This window comes from Mixophyes fleayi, chromosome 2, assembly GCF_038048845.1.
Source record: "Mixophyes fleayi isolate aMixFle1 chromosome 2, aMixFle1.hap1, whole genome shotgun sequence".
NCBI lineage: Eukaryota > Metazoa > Chordata > Amphibia > Anura > Limnodynastidae > Mixophyes > Mixophyes fleayi.
The window spans coordinates 281,472,315-281,497,454 of NC_134403.1; the positions used below are offsets into that span (position 1 = coordinate 281,472,315).

Consider the following 25,140-nt stretch of genomic DNA (forward strand, 5'->3'; position numbering starts at 1 on the left):
TGGCTGCTAGAGCTTTCATTCTAGAGCGTAGGGCCTGTAAGAAAGAATTGTAGCTAAATGGACTTTAAGCATAGCACAGGAGGTTACAGTCAAAGTGGCAGGAGGATGAGGAGCAAGGGATTAGAGGTGTGATAGGAGGGAGGAGAGGAAGCAGAGTGGGGCAAGCATTGTAGAGAGACATGGAAAGCGGTCAGTGTAGTGCTACTATAGGTATATGCTCGTATGATGAATAACATGGTAATACAGATGAGTAAGAGACTGAACATACTGCAAAAGACAGGGTTTTCAGCTGGGTCAGTGATCTTAACCAAGCTAACTTTGGTCAGTAAGGAGTGTACAGGCAAGTACTTGTTAAGGATTGTAAGAACTCACTGGAGGGTGACGGAATTTCTTCTCCTGTAGCAGTAATATAATGTAGAGAGTTGTCCTCATGTAAACTACACTTGGATGTAACTCCAAATTATGCTATACTAATCTTAATACACTTGTAATTAACACACTATACAACCATTAGCCATTATGTGTATCAGACATGTGAACAGTGACTTGAATCAACGCCTAAAAACCTCCAACAGAGACAAGCAATGAAATCTAAAACAAACCTATAGTGCAAAAGCCGCATATCATGTATTAATTAAAATAGCACTTTCTTAGTGCAATTCAGAATATCACATCAAGTGTCTACTTTCAGTACATTGGTTCTAAATGATCACATGAGATCAGTGCAACATGAACCTCTACCGACAGCTAATTCTGATAATGCCTATAGCATTTATAATGGAGAGAGAGGGGCACAATTTTATAGTCGACAAGAATGGTGTGTTAATATTTTATTGTGTGTGTATATAGGCCTTTATAATTCAGTTGTAATATTAGATTTTTCAAACTGCATTGACATTAAAAGATGACTTCATCTTTTAATATATATATTTAGAGTTGTTTGTTGCATTTACTTTGCCTTCATCCATGTATTCTTACATTTCTATTATCGCAGAAATGCCTTCATTTCTGAAAACTCCAATGGACCTGACAATTCGCACCGGTGCTATGGCGCGTTTAGAGTGTGCAGCAGAAGGTCACCCCCCTCCACAAATTGCGTGGCAGAAGGACGGTGGGACAGATTTCCCTGCAGCCCGAGAGCGCCGCATGCATGTTATGCCAGAAGACGAGGTTCTGTTTATTGTCAATGTTAAGATTGAAGACATGGGGCTGTATAGTTGCACAGCACAAAACACTGCAGGAAGCATTTCTACCAATGTCACACTTACTGTTTTAGGTAAGAAAATTTACTTAAAATGACACTAATTCATGCTCATTGCATAGATCTCAATCTAAAAAAACTTATGAAACTGTATAGTATGGTGCATGTTGAAGCACCTCTGAAAAAGTGGGAGTTTTCAAACTATATTGACTATAGACATTTATAGAATTTTCTTCAAACCAAATGAGAAGTTGGCTCCGTGGAAGCCAACTACAACCAGGTGGTAAATATATGAAGCTCCGGGTTCTTCAACACCCGCGAGTTTGGCGTCTTCAGCGCTTAAATTTAAAGCGGCGCTGCCTTGTAAAGGGAAACTTCCCTATGCAAGGCAGCGCCAGTCTTTAAAGTTTGGCAACTATTGGCTAAACAGTAGTTCCCTCATTACTAGCTGGCCTCTAACTGTTTGTATTTGTGGGCGGGGCTAACGATGCCAGCGTTTTATCATCCACCCCAGCACTACAACCAACCACAGAATACAACAAATTACACCCATGTGAAACACCTGTGTGTGTGTGCGTGCTGAAAGAGCAGCCCAGGGAAAATGTAACCCTGTCTGCAGCCTACTCCTGCAGTCTAGCTGGATTTTTACCCATTTCCCTATAGGAGAGGTGTGACATAAGCCTCTTTGCCACAATATATATAAAACTGGCTTTTTAACTCCTCTGTTTGAATATGACACATACTAGCAAAATTTTAATTTTCTCTGTATTGTATCAATACCACTTCACTGATACAATACCCTATATAGGCAGGGAGTTCTTGTGACTTCCTGTTTACATTGGTATATTCTCATTGAATTGTTTCATTTTTTTCCCTGTTTTATTGTTAGACTAAGGGAATTGGACCTTGTGGTGCTGTATAACATTTATGTTACATTCATCTTTATAATCAAACACAGCAGTAATAGCAATGGAAGATATGAACACTTAGCATTTTACATTGTTGTTATTAGATACCTAGCATTCATTAAATGCTAGGAAGCCTCTGGTAGGCATAACAATGTTTCAAAATGCAAAGCTAAAACTTTATTGTTATAATTGTGAAAGACACACCATTAAGCAAGCTTTTTTTTTTTTGTAATTTTTTTTTTAAAAAAACAACTTTTTTTTTTCATTACATGTTTTATAAGGAGTTGATACCACAATAGGGAATATGAATTTTCTGCATTCATGCATTTTGCATATTTCAGTTAGAAAAGTGGGCTTTTTTATACACTACAACTCCAGTCATATGTGTCGTAACTGGTTCTTATTCAGCTGCACTTCTTTCATTAAGCATTCATGTATTTTATAACTGTTTATATTCCTGTTCAGAAACTCCATCTTTTATCAGACCCCTGGAAGATAGAACAGTTGCTCGTGGGGAGACAGCTGTATTGCAGTGTATAGCAGGGGGCAGCCCAGCTCCTCGACTGAACTGGACTAAAGATGACGGACCACTCTTGGTAACAGAGCGACACTTCTTTGCTGCTGCAAATCAGCTGCTTATCATTGTTGATGCTGGCCCAGAGGATGCTGGAAAATATACATGCAGCATGTCTAATACTCTTGGAACAGAGCGGGGTCACATCAACCTTTTTGTCCTGTCATCACCTAACTGTGAATCATCACAAACTGTCATTGGCTACGACGATGATGGTTGGACTACTGTTGGTATTGTCATAATTGTAGTTGTCTGCTGTGTAGTGGGAACATCTTTGGTTTGGGTGATTGTTATTTACCACATGAGGAGAAAAAGTGAGGATTACAGCATAACCAACACTGGTAAGTTTTTAAGAATTTTATGTCTGCCCTCTATTGGCCCATATTCGCTCTGTAATTTGTTGACAATAACTATTACAATAGACAGATTTAGTCTCAGAACATTATGCAAACTGTTGACCAAAAACAAATTAATATGTCTGTAGTTGGTTTCTAATGTTAAGCTGGAAAGAGTATTTCATCTTAAATCAAATTCATTTTTGCATAATCTGTTTTACAGAGGTTTTAATATTTGATAAATCAGACACTGAATAAGGTGGATTTTTTCCATATATTTAGCTCCTTTCCCACAGTAACTAGCAAAAATATACAGGCTTATATGGATATTGAATTATTGTAGGTTTGTAAGGCGCCACAGTGTTCTGCAGCGCCTTACAGTAGGGTAAACAGAACATACATAAAACAGGGACATACAAGGCAGACAAAATAAATGCAGACATGAAAACAAAAGGTATGAAGAGCCCTGCTCATTAGAGAGCTTTACATTCTAAATGGACGAAGGTACAGCTGAAACAAGAGGAAAGAGTGTGACTTAGAGTGGGGATTGGGGCAGCTGTGAGGGTGTATTAGTGTGAACATTAAAAAAGAGAAGGGTTTTTAGAGAATGTCTACATTTTTTTAAGACTGTGGGAAAGCCTGGCTGGGCGTAGTAGGGAGTTCTATAAGTGGAGAGAAGTCTTGTAGGAGCCAGTGAGGTGGTTAACGAAGAGGAAACAAGGTGTAGGTCAGAGGTAGATCGAAGAGGGTGGGAGGGAGAGTATTTTAATATAATATCTGCGATGTATGAAGGTGTGGTGGTGTTGAGGACTTTGCAGTTAAGGGTGAGTAATTTGAATCTGGAGGACACGGGCAGCCAGTGTAGGAATTTGCAAACTGGTGCAGCAGATGTGGAATGGTGAGAGCGGAAGATCAATCTTTAAGCAACCTTTAGTATGGATTGAAGTGTAGCTATATGGGTGTTTGAGATGCCACTACTGCAGTAATTTGCAATAGTCAAGATGGGAGATGAGAGAATGGATAAAGTGTGTGGTAGCATGTTGAGTAAAAATAAAAGGGCGTATTCTGGCAATGTTTTTAAGGTGGAATTGACAGGACTGGGAGAGATGGATGTGAGGAATAAAACAGAGAGCAGAGTCAAGTGTGACACCAAGGCAGCAGGCTTGGGAGACTGAGGAAATTGTGGTGGTATTGAAAGTGAGGGAGATTTGAGGGGGGATGGTGGGAGATATGCTCTGTTTTGGATATGTTGAGCTTTATTTAGTATAGGGACATCCATGTGGGGATAGCGAGGTAGTACAGGAGGAGAGAGGTCAGGGGACCAAGAAGTTATGTGAAATATATAAAAGCCTACATACATCCACTACATGCAGTGCAGTCCCGTATGTAATAATCGGATGAATGCGTAATCTAAACACACGTCCGTACCAATATATTGTGTTCTTTGTTTTTGTATGTTTTTATATAAATTAGGAGACCTCATGTACCACAGAAGTTAGGTTGTGTTGGATGAATCCAAATATCTCAGTTTAGTTCCACTTTTATATAGAATTTGATGGTGAGGCTAAATGTGTTGAGTAATGTCATAGAATCCCGTAGTGTCTTTCCCTACTAATACACTATTCAAAGCAGCATTTCCATTTATTTGATCAGTTTTCACCAACAGTGCCTCCCCCTTAGTGGAGCATGGAAACTTCATTTATAAACAATTTTTCTTACGACTCCTCCATTTTTGGTTCTGAAGCAGTCTGCATCTTCACACACAGCATCTGGCTTTCTGCTAGCTCTATGACATGAAAAACAGAGCTGTGCTTGGAGCAGCCGTGGGGCTCTAGTGAGGGACTGGATAGGGTGATTTTATTTTTTATTTTATTTTTTTTTTACCCTGACTGGGCACCTTTAAAGGATTGCACTTGATGACATAATAAATTTTATTTTTAGCCAGGATTTACTACTATATGGATGTGTATTTTGATTTATCAAGAGTCTGGCAGTGAGCTTGTCCACTTTTATTTCTTTTTCTTCTCAACAGAGGACATGAATCTACCTGCTGACATTCCCAGTTACCTATCCTCCCAGGGAACACTGTCTGAGCCACCAGAAGGATATAGTAACTCTGAGGCTGGCAGCCACCAGCAGCTGATGCCTCCTGCCAGTGGCTGCGTTCATAAAGGAACAGATGGTAAGTGTATTTTAGGTGCAAAATGAATGTATTTATTTGATTGGGTTGTCCTATTAAATAACATATCTAGTGTTATTGTCAAATTAGGGTTTGAACATGGGAGTATTTGCTCTGTAAGACGCATCCCACTTTTGTAGGCACACATAAAACTTGTAAGTCTAAGGCTTGCAGCAGAAATGATATCACTATGCTACTAATGCACACTGGTTGCTTGGAAAGGTTTTCAAAATTATTCTCTGAGCCAAAATGCTGTTCCCCGGCGTATGAACTGAAGCATAATAGAACTCAGAAGGAGAAAAGTAGTCATCGAAACAGGCCATCAGGTATAAAACTTCAGAAGTGCTTAAAATTGTAAGAATATTTTCTTTTCTTGACTAAATATTTTATTATTGCACCTGTGATTTTCAACTCTGTCAGGACCCAGAGGTGTGTTAAATCTCCATGACTAGAACAATTTTAAATATTTTGCATGGCATTGTGTTTTTGTTTTGTTTTTAGAATTTCAGAGCCATTAAATAAACTAAACTATTCTTTGTTCTGTTGCCACACCTGACAATCTCTAAGTTAAGCCGCTGTGTGTAGGGTGGGGGGGATGTGGGTGGTAGTTCAACCATCCATCCCGTTGACTGTTTATAAAGCTCCATCTGCGGTTTGGCACTTCTAAATGTGATATGTACAAATATAATTTTGTGTGATTTGTAAAATACATGTAGTGTTTAGAACATTTCTCAAGTAATGAATCAAGGCATAAAAATGGTTGACCTATCTCAAAGCATAAATATTTTGGTTAATGTGGGTATATTTAGCTGTGTTCTATAGAATATTGATGACCTGGATTGGTTTAAATGTCACATAAGGCTATGGTATTGTGAACATGTAGAACACCACCACAACAGTGAAAAGCCTATTGAATGACAAAAGGGATGGTGTTGATAATGTTTCATAACTCTTTTAGATAAAACACTAATGTGACCTTCCCTTTTAAGATTTATTATTTGTTACTCTTACTGTGCATTATAAAGGCAACAACTGTAACCTCTTCTATTAAAGGATTGTATGTAGACACTGGAAGTGAGGCAGATGCAGAAATCCTGAACACACAATATGCGCCTAATATGCAGAACAGCAGGATACCCCAGTTATATGGACGTAGTGGCAGCATACACACAGCAGAAATACGGGATAGTCTTCCTGTCCCAGGTAAGAAGTACATATTGCAAAAAAGTGATTGTCCTTTCCGATTGCTCACTCTTTTGTCTTGTTTTTTCTTTTGTATGTTGGTGTTTTATAGTTGTGTTTTTTTAATGGTTCTGATCTGGTTTCCATAGTTCACTATTACATGGTATTGTTTAATACCATGCTTTAGGACAGGCCTGTCCAACCTGCGGCTCTCCAGATGTTTGTGAAACTACAAGTCCCAGCATGCCCTTCCAGCTATCAACAGGTTGTCTACTGGCAAAGCATGCTGGGGCTTGTAGTTTCACAACATCTGGAGGGCCGCAGGTTGGACAGGCCTGCTTTAGGATCTAACTTGGAATTCAAACCAAGGTCTAAGTGTTCTTAACTAGCCCCTCTTATGTTTAATAGTTTTAAATGTAAATTTGTTCATAGCTACTAATCCTGTCAATCTTGATGGTAGATTTAATAAAACATCTAAAAAGAAAAAGTGAAGGTTTAGACTATATAAACCAGTCGGATTCTAGCTATTATTTTCTAGATTGTACTAGATAAATGATAGCTTGAATCTGATCACTTGATATGGGCTATATCTCCACTTTTCTGTTTTGGAAATCCCGCACATTAGTCAGTGGTATTCTTTGGTAAAATTGCAAGTGACTTACCAGTTATCTAATAGCAAATTAAACAGCTAAAAATAAAAATCTGAGGTCTTGGTAAGATTCTACAATTTGTTTTGCATGTAAAAGTAAAAGCGTACTTTTTTGCCAGTTACATTTCTCCACACCCCTGGTGCAAGGTTTCTGGAAGTATTTTAAGCAGGAGATTTAAAAGATAAATCTGCTGCCATAGACTTTATGGCACCAGGGAGGAGAAGAGGCGCTATTCCGTAGCACTTTACAATTGGAGACAAACACAGTAAACAAACTGAGTAAAAAAGACAGAGGTGAGAAGGCCCTGCTCGCTAGCTTACAATCTATGGAATGTAAGCCACTTAGCCATGCAGTCTCCATTTGCAAACATTTGTGATATTATTAGGAAGTGGAAGCGTTTAGGAGAAACAGCCACAAAGCGAAAGACCACGTAAAATCATACAGCTAAAGTGCAGTGGTGCCTAAGTCGCCAGCACTCTGCTGATATCATAGCTGAAAAGTTCCGAACTTCCACTGGCATTAATGTAAGCATAAAAACTGTGCGGCAGGAGCTTAATGGAATGAGTTTCATGGCCAAGCAGCTGCGTGCAAGCCTCACATCACCAATGCCAAGCGTCAGATGGAGTGGTTTAAAGCACACAGATACTGGCCTGTGGAACAGTGGAAATGTGTTCTGTGGAGTGACAATTCGCGCTTCTCTGTTTGGCAGTCAGATGGGCTGGGCCCTGGGTTTGGCGGATGCCCGGAGAACGTTACCTGCCTGACTTTAGTTATGTCAACTGTGAAGTTTGGTGAAGGAGGAAAAATGGTATAGGGCTGTTTTTCAGGGTTTGGACTAGGCCCCTTATCTCCAGTGAGGGGCAATCTTAATGCTTCAGCATACTCCTAGTCATTTTGGACAATGCTATGCTTTCAACTTTGTAGCAACCGTTTGGGGAAGGCCCTTTTCTATTCCAACATAGCATGACACTGCCCCAGTGCAGAAAACAAGGACTACAAAGACATGGTTTGATGAGTTCGGTGAGGAAGAATTTGACTGGCCCACACAGAGTCTTGACCTCAACCACATCAAACACCATTGAGATTAACTGGAACGGAGATTGCGAGCCAGGCCTTCTCGTCCAACATGAGTGTCTGACCTAATAAATGCTCTACAGAATGAATGAGCACAAATTCCCACAGAAATACTGACATCTTGTGGAAAGCCTTCCAAGAAGAGTGAAAGCAAAAGGGGGGACCAAGTCCATATTAAAGTATATGTATTTGAATACAATGTCATTACAGTCCCTGGTCAAGTGTCCGAATATTTTTGCGCATATAATGTATATACCTGTCTCTAATTAATATGGTCTTGGTGCTTAGAGTGCACCTGCATTCTAGGATTGTGTATTATACTTTCGGTCACAATATTCACACCTGTAATATATTTGGAAATTAGGGTGTGTGGGCCCCGCCCTTTGAATTATTATATATGTGTGTAATCTCATTGTCTTTACTTGCAACAAAAATGTAATCCTGATTACACACATTAAGGTTTACTGCGTCAGGAAAGGTTATGAATATTTGGAACAATTTTACTATTAAAGTGAAACAACTTAATTCATTGCAATTTATAATGTATGAAAACAAATGTAAAAAAAAGTCTTGTTCCAGCTTTGATAAAACTTGCTTGTACTTGTAGGTACTGGACAAGTTATGATCTGCTCCGATTGTTATGACAATGCTAATATCTACTCACGGACCAGGGAATACTGTCCATATACATACATAACAGAGGAGGACCCAATGGACCAAACGTTATCCAGCCTTATGACCCATATTCCAAAGGACACATACCTGCCTCACACTCATGAGGTGGCAGCATCTGCTGCTGAGCAGGACATTTCTGCATTCCTCACAAACTATGACAGAAATGAGGCAGTAAAAGCCAGCTGTGGTAAGCAATGCATCTGGTTTACTTCACATCTGTGGTTGTAAATCTCATTATTTATGAGGTTTTTTTTTTGTTTTTTTTTCAGAAAAGCATTTTTCCACCACCTTGCTTTCTTGTTATAATCAAACTATGTGTCCCTAATTCATCTCTCAACAGGGTTATTATTCACAAAGAAGCACCACTAAATGAAAAAATGTCTGCATTTTTTTTTAGACTAAAGAAAATAACATCTTCCCCGAGTGTCGTCATAGTACTTTAAATTTATTTTTCTCTTGTTGAATCAATTGATTGCATGCACAGCAACGTATGTTAGTGATAGAAAAAGAAGGAATAATATGGGGCTGGAGGGGTTAGTGCTAATTATGTAATTGGCCCTTTGGAGGGACTCTTGGCAGATTTGCTTCAAATTCAGATGCATCTTAAAAAGTTTGGTGCTGTGGTGTGCGCAACCATGTTCATTTTACTTTGAATTATGTCGTTATTTGGACACCTGATTTTAAATATATAAAAGGTTTAATATATGTAAAACACATTTAAAATATACGTTCACTAATTTTTATCTTTCATATTCTCAAATTCATGATAAGATGATTTGCAAATTACTAAGTCCTCTACATCGCTATGGTATTAATATAAGCAAAAATTAAAGGATTACTCCGCCAAAAAGTAACACTCTTCCTGGCATGACCCACAGCTAGTAGAACCATGGGGATTATTTCTAGGATCTCTGGCATGTAGGAGATGCTTGCCTCCAGATAAGGAAGGGATGGGAATATAAGGGTGATTATTTTTCCAATCTGAATTGACACTTTAGCTAAAAATCTCTAGCAGATAATTATATAACAGAATGAGTGTTCTATGTATGTAGTTGCCGAGGTTGTCTTTAAAGCGCTCTCATACAAAATACTTAAAGGTTTTTTACAAGTAGAGGGCAACAGGGAGCGAAGAGGCTGTATGCAGCTATCTGGTTACATGAAGCTTCTCCTACACACAGTAATTTATCCTCTTTTGTCACCTTCCAGGTGATTCTGGTATTTAAGTGAGCACTCTGTAGGCACACACATTATGTAGTTGTTTGGTCTATTGTAGAATGTCTTCTCACCATCTTTTCTTAACTTACTGTTTTCACTGCATAAACACATATTGCTGCTAATCTACTAATGTGAACCCTGCTTCTCTGGGAAGGTAATGTGTGGCCGCCTGCATAGAGAACATTTGTTGCCCACCACTGATTTTATAATGTAATCTATTGTAAGTCCCAATATAAACTGTAGCAACTGTAATAAAAAATAATTGTAGAGTAGTAAAATTATGTTGGTAATCTGTACTAGAACTGTACATTGTTTTATATGCTTATTCTATTGTGCTTTCAGACTCCTTTCCCTGTACGTCTTGGAATATAAAGAAAGATGGCAACCTATCTGCAACGCACTCTCACTTCTGCCATCGTCCTGTACCAGCCCATGAAAATACAATGTTAAGAAATGAAGCTGTATCTTCAACAAAAACAGAAGAGCATCCTCTACCCAGACCTTGCCTTAGGTCATGTGATCAGGGCTATGATTTGAGCAGGACTCCAAATATTGGTGATTACAAGGAGACGACCTAATTATACCAAATAAATCTGCAAGTCAACTGACTTTGTATTGACTACCTCAGAATCTATTCCATGGCCAAAAAGTGCTACAATAAGTTTGTTTACAAACACATTGAGTGGACCAATGCAAAAAAAGCCACTGCATCAGAATGCAGGCGGGTGAAAAACTATGTAGCTTGGATCGGTCATTATGCGAGCACTTGTCGCTTCTTCTACAGTTATTTGCATCAAAGAACAAGATGAATCCATTCACTGTGATGTTGGTTAAAGTGGATGAATATGCGGTATCCTGGCTTCTAGATGAACTAGGTATTAGACAAAGGTTCTAATATTACTCTTGCAGGTTCACAGCCAAGCGAATCAACTCATTAAAATGTATGCAGTGTCTGCAAATGTTTGACAACATGCATAGAAGCAAGCATGTACCTTCTCACTATTCCCAGATAGTCCTCCTATACACATGGTACAGTTCCAAATACATATGTACTGTAATAAACATTAATGCCTTTTAATATTACTGTAAACATTTAAGCAGGAACTGAACAGCAGTCATATACACAGCCTTACTTTTACCAGCTCTAGCCATGAAATCTGAAATGCGTTATAGAACAAAATATATAACTTAAAAAACCTGTCTTTAAACCTAGAATTTCCATAGACATTCCAAGATAAAGGAAAGTTTTGTGTTTTTCTATTCTGTAGTAGTGTATTAATTTTTCAAGAGACCGAATGTGTATACCACAAAAGTACATTGAAATTGTGTTGAAACATTTGGAGGGCACTTATGACAACTGGTGCAAAGATAACGCATAACAATTCAAGATTTGCGTTTGTTTTCTATACTTAACATACTTAGACATGTACACTGATCAGCCCCAACATTAAATGGCACTTGTCAATGGTTGGGATAGATTAGGCAGCAAGTGAACAGTCGGCTCTTGAAGTGGATGTTGTGGAAGCAGAACCAATGGACAGGTGTAAAGGTCTGAGCAACTCTGACAAATTGTGATGGCTAGACTACTGGCTCAGAGCATCTCCAAAATGGCAGGTCTTGTGTTCCCGGTATGCAGTGGTTAGTACCTACCAAAAGTGGTCCAAGATAGAACAACCGGCGACAGGCCAATGAACACCCAAGGCTCACTGATGTGTGTGGGTAGCGAAGGCTAGCCAATCTGGTTCAGTCCCACAGAAGACCAAAGTATAGCACAAATTGTCCATGCCAAAGTGCCCATGCTGACTCCTGTCCACCGCCAAAAGCGCCTACAATGGGCATGTGAGAGCCAGAAATGAACCAATGAAAGAAGATCGCCTGGTCTGATGAATCACGTTTTCTTTTACATCATGTGGATGGCCGGGTGCGTGTGCACCTTTTGCCTGGAAAGAGATGGCACAAGCATGCTCTATGGGAGGAAGCAAACCGACGGAGGAAGTGTGATGTTCTGGGCAATATTCTGGTGGTTAACCTTGGCTTCTGGCATTCATGTGGATGTTACTTTGACATGTACCACCTACCTAAACATCATTGCAGACCTCTTAATGTCAATGGTATTCCATGATGGCGGTGGCCTCTTTCAGCAGGATAAGGTACCCTACCACACTGTAAAAAATATATTCAGGAATTCTTTAAGGAACATGACAGAGTTCTCAATCCAATTGAGCATCTGTGGGCTGGATAAACAAGTCAGAGCCATGGAGGCCCCACCTCGCAACATAGATGGATCTGCTTCTAAAGTCTTTGTGCCAGGATACTACAGGACACCTTCAAAAGTCTTGAGTCCATGCCTTGATGGGTCAGAGCTGTTTTGACAGCATGAGTGGGACCTACACAATATTAGGCAATTGATTTTAATGTTGTGGTTGATCGGAGTATGTGCCTATCAAAGCATGGGCTTTCTATGTTATAGTATTTGAAACAAAATATGCAAATATTGCTGACCTAAATTGAGAGCATTTGTTTGCTGAAAGGATTTCATGAATTGTGAAGTTCTCAATATTTTTGCTTCTGATGGAAAAATCAGTCCCAAAATCTTTGTTCATTTTTAAATGCACTCTTCAGTGAACTACAGCTTTCTGTTACCATAATAAGCTGCAATCCTACTGTGTTTTGTTCCTCTCAATTTCTACTTTAGTTACTCCATTCCATATTATTTTGCGCTATGCTCATTAACTTAGTGAACATTATCCTCCAAGAGTGAATCCTGTTTGAGTAGCGTATTTAAAGAATTTAAATTTTTTGGTTTTCATGTTGTCTGTAATGCTTTTATTCGAGTTTGGGGGAAAATCTACATTTTTTTTTTATTTACTTAAGAATAATACCCAGAGTGTGACTTAGAGGACTGGTCATATTTAGCTAACATTTATAGTGTCATCATGCATCGATAAATAATACAGATTGTTGGGTCTGTGGGCACATAACAGCTGTGCTAGAACAGTAACACACTGGTGGCTCATTTCTAACAATGACAACATACTAACTAAATTATGTTATGTGGGTTTTACATATATTCAAAACTATGAGAGGAATGAGGACTGAGGGAGGTAGAGTGGAAACATTATTTTATGCCCAAAGAAAAGACCTTTTGCAAGGTAAAATCTATAGTGTGCTTTACATTAAGGCATCATTGACCAGTCCTCTTTATGTCCCTGGTACAGTAAGCTGCACTTTACAAAATAGCTCCATGAGAGTCCCTTGTGAAAGCTTTCATATAAATCAGCAAGTTGTTTTTGCACAGCATATATCTGCTTTGTTGCCCTTAGTGAATATGTTTAGATCATATTTATTGATTCTTCTCTACTTGGTTATTAAATTGCTGCTTGTTGATATGAACATATGGTCTCAGTTTTATCTTGAGACAAAGATTTAATACGTGATTAACATCTGATTTTAAAACTGCATGTCCCATGAATGGAAGCTAGTTACTGGGAAGGGATAATTTGAGATGTAGCTTAACAAGATTGCCTTCAATAATAGTTACTTTTTATTCCTTTGTCCGTCTTTTCCAGTAGCAAATTGGCATTTTCTGAGGCATAATGCAAAACTTGACACATTTAAAACACAAAAGTGGCATCACAACAATACTGCGGTATGCAAAGAATTGCAAAAACCAACATTGGCCTATGAGCACCAAAATGTCTGTATAATGGAATACACACTCCAAAAATGATGATGACCCCAGTTGACAAAAATAATTAATGCAAGAAACAAAATAGATGAATCCAAAAAAAGAAAAATAAAGCAAATAAACTAACATCCCAGCACAAATTTTATGTTACATATTTATGTTGTGGAATGTATCACCTTAATGGGTGATATGAAATATGGCTGCTTGTGCCCTGGTTCATATGTAGTCTATTACTCTGCAGTCCTTTTATATTTTGCAATGCATTTTCAATTATTGCACAAAATCCTATACCTAGAGTTTGTCATTTAACTCGTTGCTCTTTGTCAATTATGTTTCAAGATAAACAGTGTTGGGACATACCCAAGTAGAATTAAAAAAAATTCTTCATAAACATTCCCCACCTATAAGTCCTCTTTCAAAGTCTCGGAGAGTTATTACAAAAATGGCAGGCCTAATTATAGATACCCAGGCATATTGTTCACACTACATATAAGCATATATTTATGTTCAGTAACACTACATTCTGCACCTTACTTTTAATATGCTTTGTGTACCTCATTTACCAAAGTCGTTTGTTTTGCTTATCGGGTTTTTTTAAGTCTATTACGTGTTGTCTTGGTTCCTTTGATTGAACAGATCCCTTGAAATTCAAGAAATACATTTATTCTGTTTATTGTTATACAGTACTTATTATGATGTCTTATGCTATTTTAAGGAAGATGTTATCTGTTCACATCCCTGTTAACTACACAAAGTGAGTTGTCTATCGTGTGGGCTAAATCATTTTTCTTAGGTATGCAGCCCATCCATTCATTAGGAACAATTTAACCCCATTGAGTATTGTTCCCTCCACTATGTACAGGTGACATGAAAATAACAGATAATTTAAAAGCAATAGAAATCTGATTTCACAATCTGCTAATTTTTAAAATGGTTTATTTTGGATTGTTGCATGCAAAAAGTATATCTCCAGGCTTATTCATACACTACTATGAAATATATGTAAAAAAGTCATCATAAACTTTTTTTCATGCACTATAACTTCACTCCATGTTAAATAATTTACTGAGTACAGTAGCCAAAGATTATAGGCTTTGTGGTTCATTGTTAAATATGTAAATATACTCCCAATGATAAAATATTTTTGTACACATAACCATTGTTCATTGTAAATGTTTCTTTTTTTTGTTTGTTTTTTATTTTTGTTTTTAAATATACCAAAATATGCTATGTTAATCAGGCAGTCTGTTGGCCTGATATGCTATATTTGAAATGACATTTTATGAAAGCATTCTCAATCAATCAGATGTGTGTGGGTCAACTGTTTTAAATATGAATAAGCACTAAGCTTCAAAATTACGCCTTAAATGCTTAATCTTCAATGAAATAAAAACACATAGTTTACAGTGTAAAGGGATGGCTGTTTTTATGGACTTTGAAGATTATTAGGAATGATGAGCCTGCTGCCTTTTATATTGCACCTTTTCTTTATTAGGTGGCTTGGGTGTTTTCGGCTGCTACAATGAATTTATATGGCTTTTGGCAAATGTTGAACTGGTTTATATCCAGCCAAAAGTTGCCTTTTCTTTAAAAATCTAAGCTATGACTTTCAAAATGAACAATGTTTTTGGCATCCACCTTAAAACAGAATATTTTAGACATGGGGAAATGTGTAGAATAGCAAATTTCTCTTATATGTGAATGTAACTTCTACACGACATGGCCTATATTGTAAAAGTTAACACCATTGATGCTTTTGGGTAATGTGAAAAGGGTGTCCTATCATTGTACACTCCATGTAACAGATACTGTCTACCTGTTAGATCTGTACACTTTTTGTATCGCAGGTTCACTTTAGTCAATTATAATAGAATATTTTTGGCAGACAAGAGAAACTCAGCCTTTTACAGACATAGCAAAGCTTATTTTGTGACTATCTGATTTCTAAAAATGTATTTATAACAGTCAGATTGTTTTAGTTTTATTCTCAAATTTCTATTTACTGTACTACATTGGATTTACTGGGGAACATTTCTGAATACTCGTTCATAGGTAGAAATGTGCTGCAACAGATGTTTACTTTTTATTAACTAATAGATAAATTGTAGACTCTGGTTGCTATAGCAGTTTGTGCAATAGCTTTCATAAATGTCTCACATTGTATCATTGGCAAGAAAATGGAATCTAGCATTATATTTTACTGTGTGTTTCCAATTGTATTAGATGCTTTTTATCTACAATTGGATTTTCCAATGCTACATCCTTAAAAATAAAATAACCCAATTGTAATGCTATGCCCATTAAGCTTTCATATTCCTGAATTTTCAAATATATGTATTGCTCTTTAATTTTAACCCCAACAATGTAATTACACTAAAGTTTTGAGTTTGTAACTATGCAATATATATATACATATACAAAACATTACTACTTATGCTGGCCAAATGTTGCAATATTGCAGGTGATGAGGGGCAATTGGACTGATATTGCAGCGTTTGGTTCCAAATCAACTATGATGCTCGATAATCTTTTATATTTATATAGGATCGTTAGGAATATTGGTACATGTGGTTGAAAGATGATCACTATCAGCCTGTTTGCAATCATCATAATCGGCACCTTAAGTGTTCCAGCTGTAAGCTTGAGTGGTTGGATCTTTTCAAATTAGGCCAGCTATGTATGGACAGTTTTAGGTTCTTTTCATGCTTTCCAGTGATAGAAAATCCAACACTATTTTTAACAACTAGAGGTTCTAAACCAGCATAATAACATCATGTGTACATGTACATAACCCACATTATGTAGTAGTTATTGGGTTTTCTTTGTCATTGTGAGAGGTGGTTGGCTTTCTCTTTTGTAGAATACCACATCATAAAATTATGTTTGCTATGGATTATCTGACAAAGGCTGAGTCCCTTTTAATAGAGGCTTCTTACATTCCCATTTTTGGTGGAAGCTAGTTGTTGTAATTTGCCACTACTCTATAGTCTTGCATCACAGGTCATCCATCAATCAATGCATGTCATTTTCAACAGTGAAACAGCAAATAGCTATATTCTTGTACTTGTAATTCAATGATTTGAAGCTAATGTTCCTGGTACTGTTATGTATTCACACAATATAATCTGTTCGAAAACATCTTGTGTGTCTGTTTTTCTTTGAATAATTTAAGAAATTATTTTGAAGCCTTTGGGTGGTGGTAGCAAAATCTCTTTTAATGCCAAATGCATTCAGAGTACAAGTACATGGAGATAGAATAACACATAAATTTTACATTGCACTTGGCGAAAGAAGCTCATTATCTCTTGAAAAACTCCCTTACAACTATACTGTTGGGAATCTGGTGGTTTCTGTGCTTCTCTAGAAGGGTTGCTATGCTACTTTTTTTAATTCCCTCTTGGGACTTGAAGGAAGCAATAGCTCCCAGTACTTTAGGCGTTTAAAGGGATAGCTGAAAGTTATAGTGTTTTATAGTCTTGTACTGTGAGCTCCATTTGTATTGCAAACCATGTTCATAGCTACACAAAATTTTAAAATTATATTCTGAATTATTGCCCCCATCTCATCAAAAACGATACTGAGAGAGAAGACTTTACTTGATTCAGAGATGGTCAAAATGTAAAACTACCATTTAATTATGCATATTGCCTGTTTTTTGTGGACTCCTTAATTATTGTTAGTCTGCTTTAGAATTTGTTTACACTACCTATTTGCAATGTAATCTATAAGAGCAGACTTCACAATATTATAGCAAACAGAATAAATAGCTGTAAGTAAAGGGCTCATATGGTACCTGCCTACTATCAGAATGTCATATAATAGTGTGGCATGTCTTTGCCTGTTAAGACTTTTGTCTAATAAAGCTGTTCATGTATATAGTAGGGCCCATATTGGACTTTTGTTCAAAAGCCACTCGATCTGTTTCTTATGATACAGTTACTGTGCAGTATTTGATACTATTGCATGGTGAGTTTGGGGAAAAAGGCAAAAAGCAACATTTGTGCTCTCCTTTCAAAGGTAAGTGGTAAACAGGCTCTCTCCTGTTGATTGGGAAGTCTCAAGAGTATAGAGTTGCTGCATGTGGTATTCCAATTAAGGCAAGCGGTGGCTCTCTGGGACCACCATTATGACAACGGTCGTACACAGCGGGGGGCAGGACCATTTGGTCACACTTCCCTTTTAAGGGTTCTTTACTTCTCAAGGACAAATTGGATTCCATGGTATAAAGAGTTACAGAAGCAATGTTGCACTATTTACTACAGGTTCAGAAAAGTCCTTTTTTTTATATTCACCAGCAGTTTGGGGAGGCAAGGAAGTATCGCTCAGGCAAATGGTTTGGAATTAAGACATCTATAAAATACCTTTGTGTTCCCAAGAGCAGAGAAGGAAGTTTTTTGGCTGAATTGAGTAGGGGCGGACACAGCTTTTGGAGTCTATATTATAAGGGGCAGGAATTGGATTTATGTACAGAGCTAAATCCTTACCACCCAGAATCACTAGGTACTAGGCATTATATCCACAGACTACAAGATAGAATTCAGAGACATACCACAAGCAAACCGTTTCAAAGAATCCAAAACTACAGTCTCCAGATTTGTGAAGATTAAACCAGTTTGAAATAAATATTTTCCCTATGGAAGCATAACATTATCAAAGCAATAGGCATCGTGCAAGTCTATTGATCTCATAAAATTCCCTATCTACTTATACCAACAGAATATCAGCGTCATTGCTTTCTCAGCTTTTGTGTTCTAGGCTGCCATTCAGTCTTTAACATTCCTGAGAACATTCACCAAAATACTGGTAGTGCTAATGCAACACTTGAACAGGAGCTTATGGCTTCCACTTACCTGGATAATATTTTAGTTGTAGGAACGTCAAGAGTTAACTCAAACAAGAACGAACAAAGTAATTACTTACAAAGTCACAGTTGAATCATAAATGGAGAAGTACCATTGTAACAACTACATGGTCTAACGTTTGTGTCTATCTTTATCAGAGGACAAGGTGTCTGTATCTGAAAGATTGGACAAAATAATACTGTTGATATGTCACATTCAATATGTGCAACATCCTTCAACAAGAGATTCTCAGTCTTTTTCGGAATCCTGCCATGGGCAAGATGGCATATGAAATGTCTTCCATTAGAATTACTGAGACAATGGTTCCACAAGCAAGAGTTGCTGTTTCAGGGCATTAAACTAACAGGTGTTATAATAAAGTCCTTCAGGTGGCGGAAGAACCTTTATTAAGATAGCAGGGAATATTCCTTTCAGAACCAAAGCTGCTGGTATTAACAGATGCCAGCACCAAAGGCTGAGGTGCATTTTTGAATTCACTAGTGATATACGGTACCTGAAACCAAAGCAAAAAGAAAGCACCATACAAATATTTTAAAAATAAGGGCAGTTTAGAGAGCAATTGTGCATTTTCAACTGCACCTTCATCACACACCGCAAAATGTTTTCAAACAATTATGCCAAAAGCACAAACATAATTGAGGACCTAGCACCAATTATGGCTTGGTCAGTTGAACAGCATAATATCTCTTTCAGCATTTCATGTAGCTGTTAGAACCAACACCGTTACAAAACTTCCTCAGTCAGAATATGGAAAGTTTTTTTGTTTTTTATATAAATGAATCTCTACTATATAATGAGTATTGTTGAAAGATCCAGTATTCAAGGAGATTATCCTGTTAAAACTAAAAGTGATCTTTAGGAGGGTTCCCAATTTGAACAATAGTGTGGCCCCAACAGTTTTGAAAAGGATGCCTTTGAATGGATCATGGTTATGGGGGTTCGAAAATGTGTTGGTTTTTTTTCTCCCACAGTCTGAAGCCTGTAAATAGTTAAAAACATAATAATGACCCACGGCGCTATGAATCACAGTGACAGTGTGGAAATAGGATGAAGTTAAATGCTAGAATAAGGAATATAATAAAAACAACAGTAGGCTCTCTAAAAATAACCAGAAGGGTTTATTGTGAACTCAATAGCAAAAGAGGGGAAATGAATGCCAGATAATAGATGTAAAGGGTCAAAAATAAAAATATAATTAAAAAAATAGAAAATTATTTGAAATGGAGTTCACAATAAACCCTTCTGGTTATTTTTAGAGAGCATACTGTTGTTTTTATTATATTACTTATTCTAGCATTTAACTTCATCCTATTTCCACACTGTCACTGTGATTCATAGCGCCGTGGGTCATTGTTATGTTTTTACCTATTTCCACTGGGAAGTTTGGAATTCGTCCCGCCCATACCCACTCTGGCAGCTTTACATTTTTTTAGAACAGCGCTGTTATCCCTATACATTTTCTGAAGCCTGAAGGTGTAACGCCCAGGAATTTCATTCAAGGAGTAGTGGCAAAATATATCCTGGTCGACTCCTTATTACTTGTAATGTGAAGTATGTGGTTATCTTCTAAAGTGCCTGTTTGGCCTACCACAGGAACATTAAAGATCAAAATTAGAGAACATCTGCTGAGCATTGGGTATGGACTTATGACACACAGGGCTAGATTTACTAAACTGCAGGTTTGAAAAAGTGGAGATGTTGCCTCTAGCAATCAATCAGATTCTAGCTGTCATTTATTTAGTGCACTGTACAAAATGACAGCTAGAATCTCATTGGTTGCTATAGGCAACATCTCCACTTTTTCTAACCCGCAGTTTAGTAAATCTAGCCCGTAATGTTTATAAACATTTTATGGAAGTCCGCAAGAAGTATCTGAGAGGTCTGAAATCAATGGGTATAGAGCATGTGAGATTAAATATGAGGGGTGGACATCAAGGAGGTTATCCAACAGCTAAATCTTTTGGATACGAGTTGAAGGCTTCATTCTAAATGGCCTTAATGTGGTTATACATTTAGGAGCTTTCTTTTATAAGTTGAGGTCTGCGTAGTCATGATGGTCACTCTGTCTCCTGCTTAAATTTCTGACACTTTTTCATATTTGAGCTTTTGTTAGTTAATGTTATGAGTAATAGTAGGGGCATAATTTTTAGTTGCATTTATGAAGGATGAGGATTTGTGAATTATATTTTAATATATATTAATAATTCACATGTGCACATAATGTGTATGTATTGTAACAATTACCACAGAGGGATGGGATTGATATCGATAGGTGCTTTTAGAAAGAGAAATGCCACTATTGATTTACGATGGAGACTCTTCTTTTGCACACTTAATTCATGAAGTTAGTGGAGGGGGGGGTGGATAACTTAATTGTTACTCTCTCTGATTGCGATGTGCTCTAGTAATACGAGGAATCTGTCATCAGTTGTTGAGGTTACACTACCGTAAACCTGGTAGTCTAGAATGAGGTATGATGTGAAGAGTTTAATGCATGACATTAGTTATGTGTAAAAGTATGTTTCAACTTAAAACCCTGAATTTACCTTCTCTTGTATGGGGACAACTAGCAGGCTTTCAAAAGGGGTCATAAATACAGGCTTGAGACATTTTAATCCCCAGTTCGGGCATAGCTCTATGAAAGACGTAAAGGCAGTGATTTTATTAGTAACTGTGAGCACACTAATCTCTGGAAACCAAGTATAGGACTAAGGACTGCAAACGGGGCGAGTCCTGGAATTGTTTACAGGCTCTATTTACTTCTTACCCAGTGAGTGCAATATATATATCATGTAGTATTCAGCTCCTTCTCTCATAGGTACCTGTTTGCAAACGTGTCAGGTCGAAGATGCAAGGGAAACTGTGCCACACTGAGTGTAGAATATTAAAAATATAAATGAAGATATTGTGAAGCCAGTTGGACTCGTACCAAAAGGTGAAAATTGTAAGCTTATCTGTGAGATGGTTGCTGCAGGCAACGCTGTATTCTTGAGCAGTTCCAATGGTGTATTTCAAGTGAAACTACAACTTAGAGACAAAGCCAACATTAGTGTAGTACACTCCAGATCATTACACACCAATTGATCAGACCAGTAAGTCCAAAATATAACATTCATAAAATCATAAAAAAAAATCAGGCAATGGCCTGTACATATAAACATTAGTACTTTGCAAACATTGTATTAGTGGCATGTCCTTTTGAGCTTTTTCAGGGAATTCCTCTTAAATAGCCTACACTCTAATGTGTTTTCTTTCCTGTCTCTGATCATCTGAATAGCTAGCATATTTGTTAGGGCTGTCATGGAGTCCATAGAGGAAACTTAACAGGTAAAAATAATTTGTTTAGTATTGCATGCACATTTTTGGCCCAAAAACTATAATTAAGTTGAATTTAAATCTGCGTCGAACCCAAAGTATAAACGGATACATCTCAAATAATTGTATTCCAAAGTAGTAATCAGCACAAAATTGGCATTAAGAAAAGTTTTAAAAAATAAACTTTCTATAGTATATGTGGATCACTTTAGTTCCGCTGAGCTAGATGTTAGGAGATTGTTTTAAGAAAAGTATTTATCATGTGCCCAACTCCTATTTTCTTTTTTAATGCGTTTGAGCTCAGAAGTTAATTGATACATTAGCAACAGCAGCCACTGACCAAAGTGTTTTTTTTTAAAAAATTACATACACTACAATTGGCAGCAAGGATAAAACCATATTCATCACTGCACAAAGACTTGGCCAGGAGGCCAGCAGTGGTTTGTGTAAAGTAGGAGCTGTTGTAAAAACTCCACAATGTGTCATACAGGAACAGAGTGCTGTCAGGGCACGTGAGTTAACTCGACCATTTGTTAACTGTACAGTAAATGTAGCAGCTACTACATTCACTGTATTTGGGTGTAAATACTCTCTCCCTACATAGTACTTGCCAGACAGAACATAGTGCAGTATACTCGCAAGCATATGTGCAAGATGAAGTCACAACAGAGCCCATTGAATTTTTTTTTTATATAAAATAAATGTACAATTCTAAACATAGAAATATGGTTGGTTTAAAAAATGTTTTTTTGTTTTTTTACATTAAATGCTTAACTCAAGATGCTCTTAATGTGTACTTTACATAAAATGTGTTTGTGTGAAAATCTTGTGGCGCCTAATAAAGAGTAATAATGATGATCTATCTTTCTTGCAGACACATGTTTTGTGCTAGTTATTAGCGCATGGTTTGCAAAGAGACTACACCGTGTCAGTCATTACTAGCATTCAGCACTTACAACTGTCCTGTAGCTGGTCCATATGATAGAGCTTAAACAAGTGTACTTAAGAGAAACCTAGGATTTAACCATATGCAGGGCCTTACTGCATATTGCTTATGGCTACCGCCCTTTCTCACCCCCTCTCCGCTCTGCTCTTCAAGTTGTAGGCAGTCGTAAGTGCAATTTGTGTTCATTGAGGGTTAGGGCTGTTTCTAAAGCTATTTCACACAAGTTACATCGTGCAAACGGACTTGCATACGAACATGAATCGGTCTTGTTTTTGATGTGGGCAGAACTCGTATGATGCCAGACACTGTTGGTTTAAAGATAAAAAAAATGCAGGAAATGTCATCAAAAGGGACATATTGAAAGAGTGCAGATCAGGAAGAATATGCAGTAAGTTAATTAAATAGCAAAATCACTGTGAAAGAAGTACATTTTCACAGAAAATGAACTGGTAGGAGATAAAACTCAGAGACCAAGCCCAGGATATTCCAGAAAAAAACAGGTCTTCCCTTGCAAGAGTCTTTTTAACTAGTTTAAAATTTCCCATGGGGAAATTCACAAGGTGATTTTGCGGTCTGTTGCCATAGGATTGACTGGGAGGTGTGTAAGGGTTGGATCTGGGTGGAGATGGTGACAATACATCTGCCACAGTTCTCTAAAAAACAAAACAAAAAAAAACAATGAAGGCTCAAACTGATTACAGCAGGGCTTGTTGCAAGTTGATGAAAGGGGCTCCAGACTTCCTGTACTCGCTGTGGGAGGAGATTACTGGCCAGGAAACAGTATAGCAGACATGTTGCAGTCCAAATTAAGGCACTTGCAGCCAACTGGCTGCAGTTACCCTAGAGTGCAGTCCATCTCATGGTTCATTATCGGAATGTTACCCCATCAACAGTATATCCAGACAGTAATGTCTTTGCAGGCGATATGTAATATAGTCCATCGTAATAAGTGAATCCAAGTCCGTCCACTTTTTTTTACAAAAGAATAACCAAAATCTGTAGATTGTAAGTAACAGGTGGGTCAGTTCATATCCACTCATCTTGTCACAATGTACACTATACTTTCCATCAAAAGGCCCTTTCTATTTTCACATGGTACAATCACAGAAATATAAATGTATTGTATAATATTTATAGGCATGCCAAGCATGCAACCAGCCATCCGTTTAATATTTCCCAATGAATGCATAGGAGCCAAGAGCTACAGTCTTGAAGCTTGCTGGACATTCTTGGGTGCCCTGAAGCCTTCTTCACAACTATTGAACCTCTCTCCTTAAAGTTCTTGATCCGAAGAATAATTCATTTCTGTGCAATCTTACTAGCAGCAGTATCCTTGCCTGTGAAGCCCTTTTTGTGCGAAGCAATGATGACTGCACATGTTTCCTTGCAGGTAACCATGGTTACCACAAGCAGAACAATGATTTCAAGTACCGCCCTCCTTTTAAAATTTGCAGTCTGTTTTTCTAACTCAATCCGCATGACAGAGTGCTATCCAGTCTTGTCCACGTCAACACTCTCGCCTGTGTTAAGAGAATCACTGACCTGATGTCAGCTGGTATCATTTTGTGGCAGGGCTGAAATGCAGTGGAAATGTTGTTTTTGGGATAAAGTTCATTGTCATGACAAAGAGGGACTTTGAAATTAATTGCAGTTCATCTGATCACGCTTCATGACATTCTGGAGTATATTCAAATTGCCATCATAAAAACTGAGGCAGCAGACTTTGTGAAAAATATTTGTCATTCTCAAAACTTTTGGCCATGACTGTAAGTTGCCACTTATCTTTGTTGTTCATCATGCTGGGATATGTGTTAACATTGACAGGAATTGTGAACATATTTTCTAGATGTACATTATCTTAGTAGCATCACCACCACTTACACTACACCAGTTATTTAGCATAGCCACACCAACTATTTTTTGCTTTACTTTCCTGTAAAGCTGGCAGCGCCGGTGCTAGGGTTCACGGCGCCCTAGGCAAAATAACGCCGGAGCCCGCTCACCCCCCGCTTACCAGATAAAAGAATAATTAATTAAAATTAATTTAAATGTTACTTACCTTTTCTTCCTCTAGCTGCTCCTCGCGATGCATGCTGAGAGGGGAGGGGAGAACTCAGAGGCGCCGCCGGACAGACTATCACATGATCACTGACGTCCGTGTGACTAGTGTGAGATGGAAAAACAGCGGCGGCACCCCGCTGCCGCTGCACTTCTCTCCTGAACCGCTGACTAGATTACAAAATCTAGTCAGCAGCGCCCTGCAGGTCCCGGCGCCCTAGGCAACTGCCTAAGGTTGCCTAATGGGAGCGCCGGGCCTGAAAGCTGGGTACACACTA

General features: G+C 37.8%; 1 protein-coding gene across 1 annotated transcript in view; it reads left to right on the plus strand.

The window, feature by feature from the left end:
• Positions 1–16,819, plus strand: part of LRIG2 (leucine rich repeats and immunoglobulin like domains 2) — a 57,912-nt gene extending 41,093 nt beyond the window's left edge. The window contains exons 14-19 of the mRNA XM_075196266.1: positions 995–1,276; positions 2,575–3,024; positions 5,051–5,200; positions 6,251–6,400; positions 8,711–8,965; positions 10,336–16,819. Coding sequence (XP_075052367.1) covers positions 995–1,276; positions 2,575–3,024; positions 5,051–5,200; positions 6,251–6,400; positions 8,711–8,965; positions 10,336–10,571 — 1,523 coding nt within the window. The 3' untranslated portion in view covers positions 10,572–16,819. The remainder of the gene's footprint in view (positions 1–994; positions 1,277–2,574; positions 3,025–5,050; positions 5,201–6,250; positions 6,401–8,710; positions 8,966–10,335) is intronic.
• Positions 16,820–25,140: the final 8,321 nt, after the last annotated feature.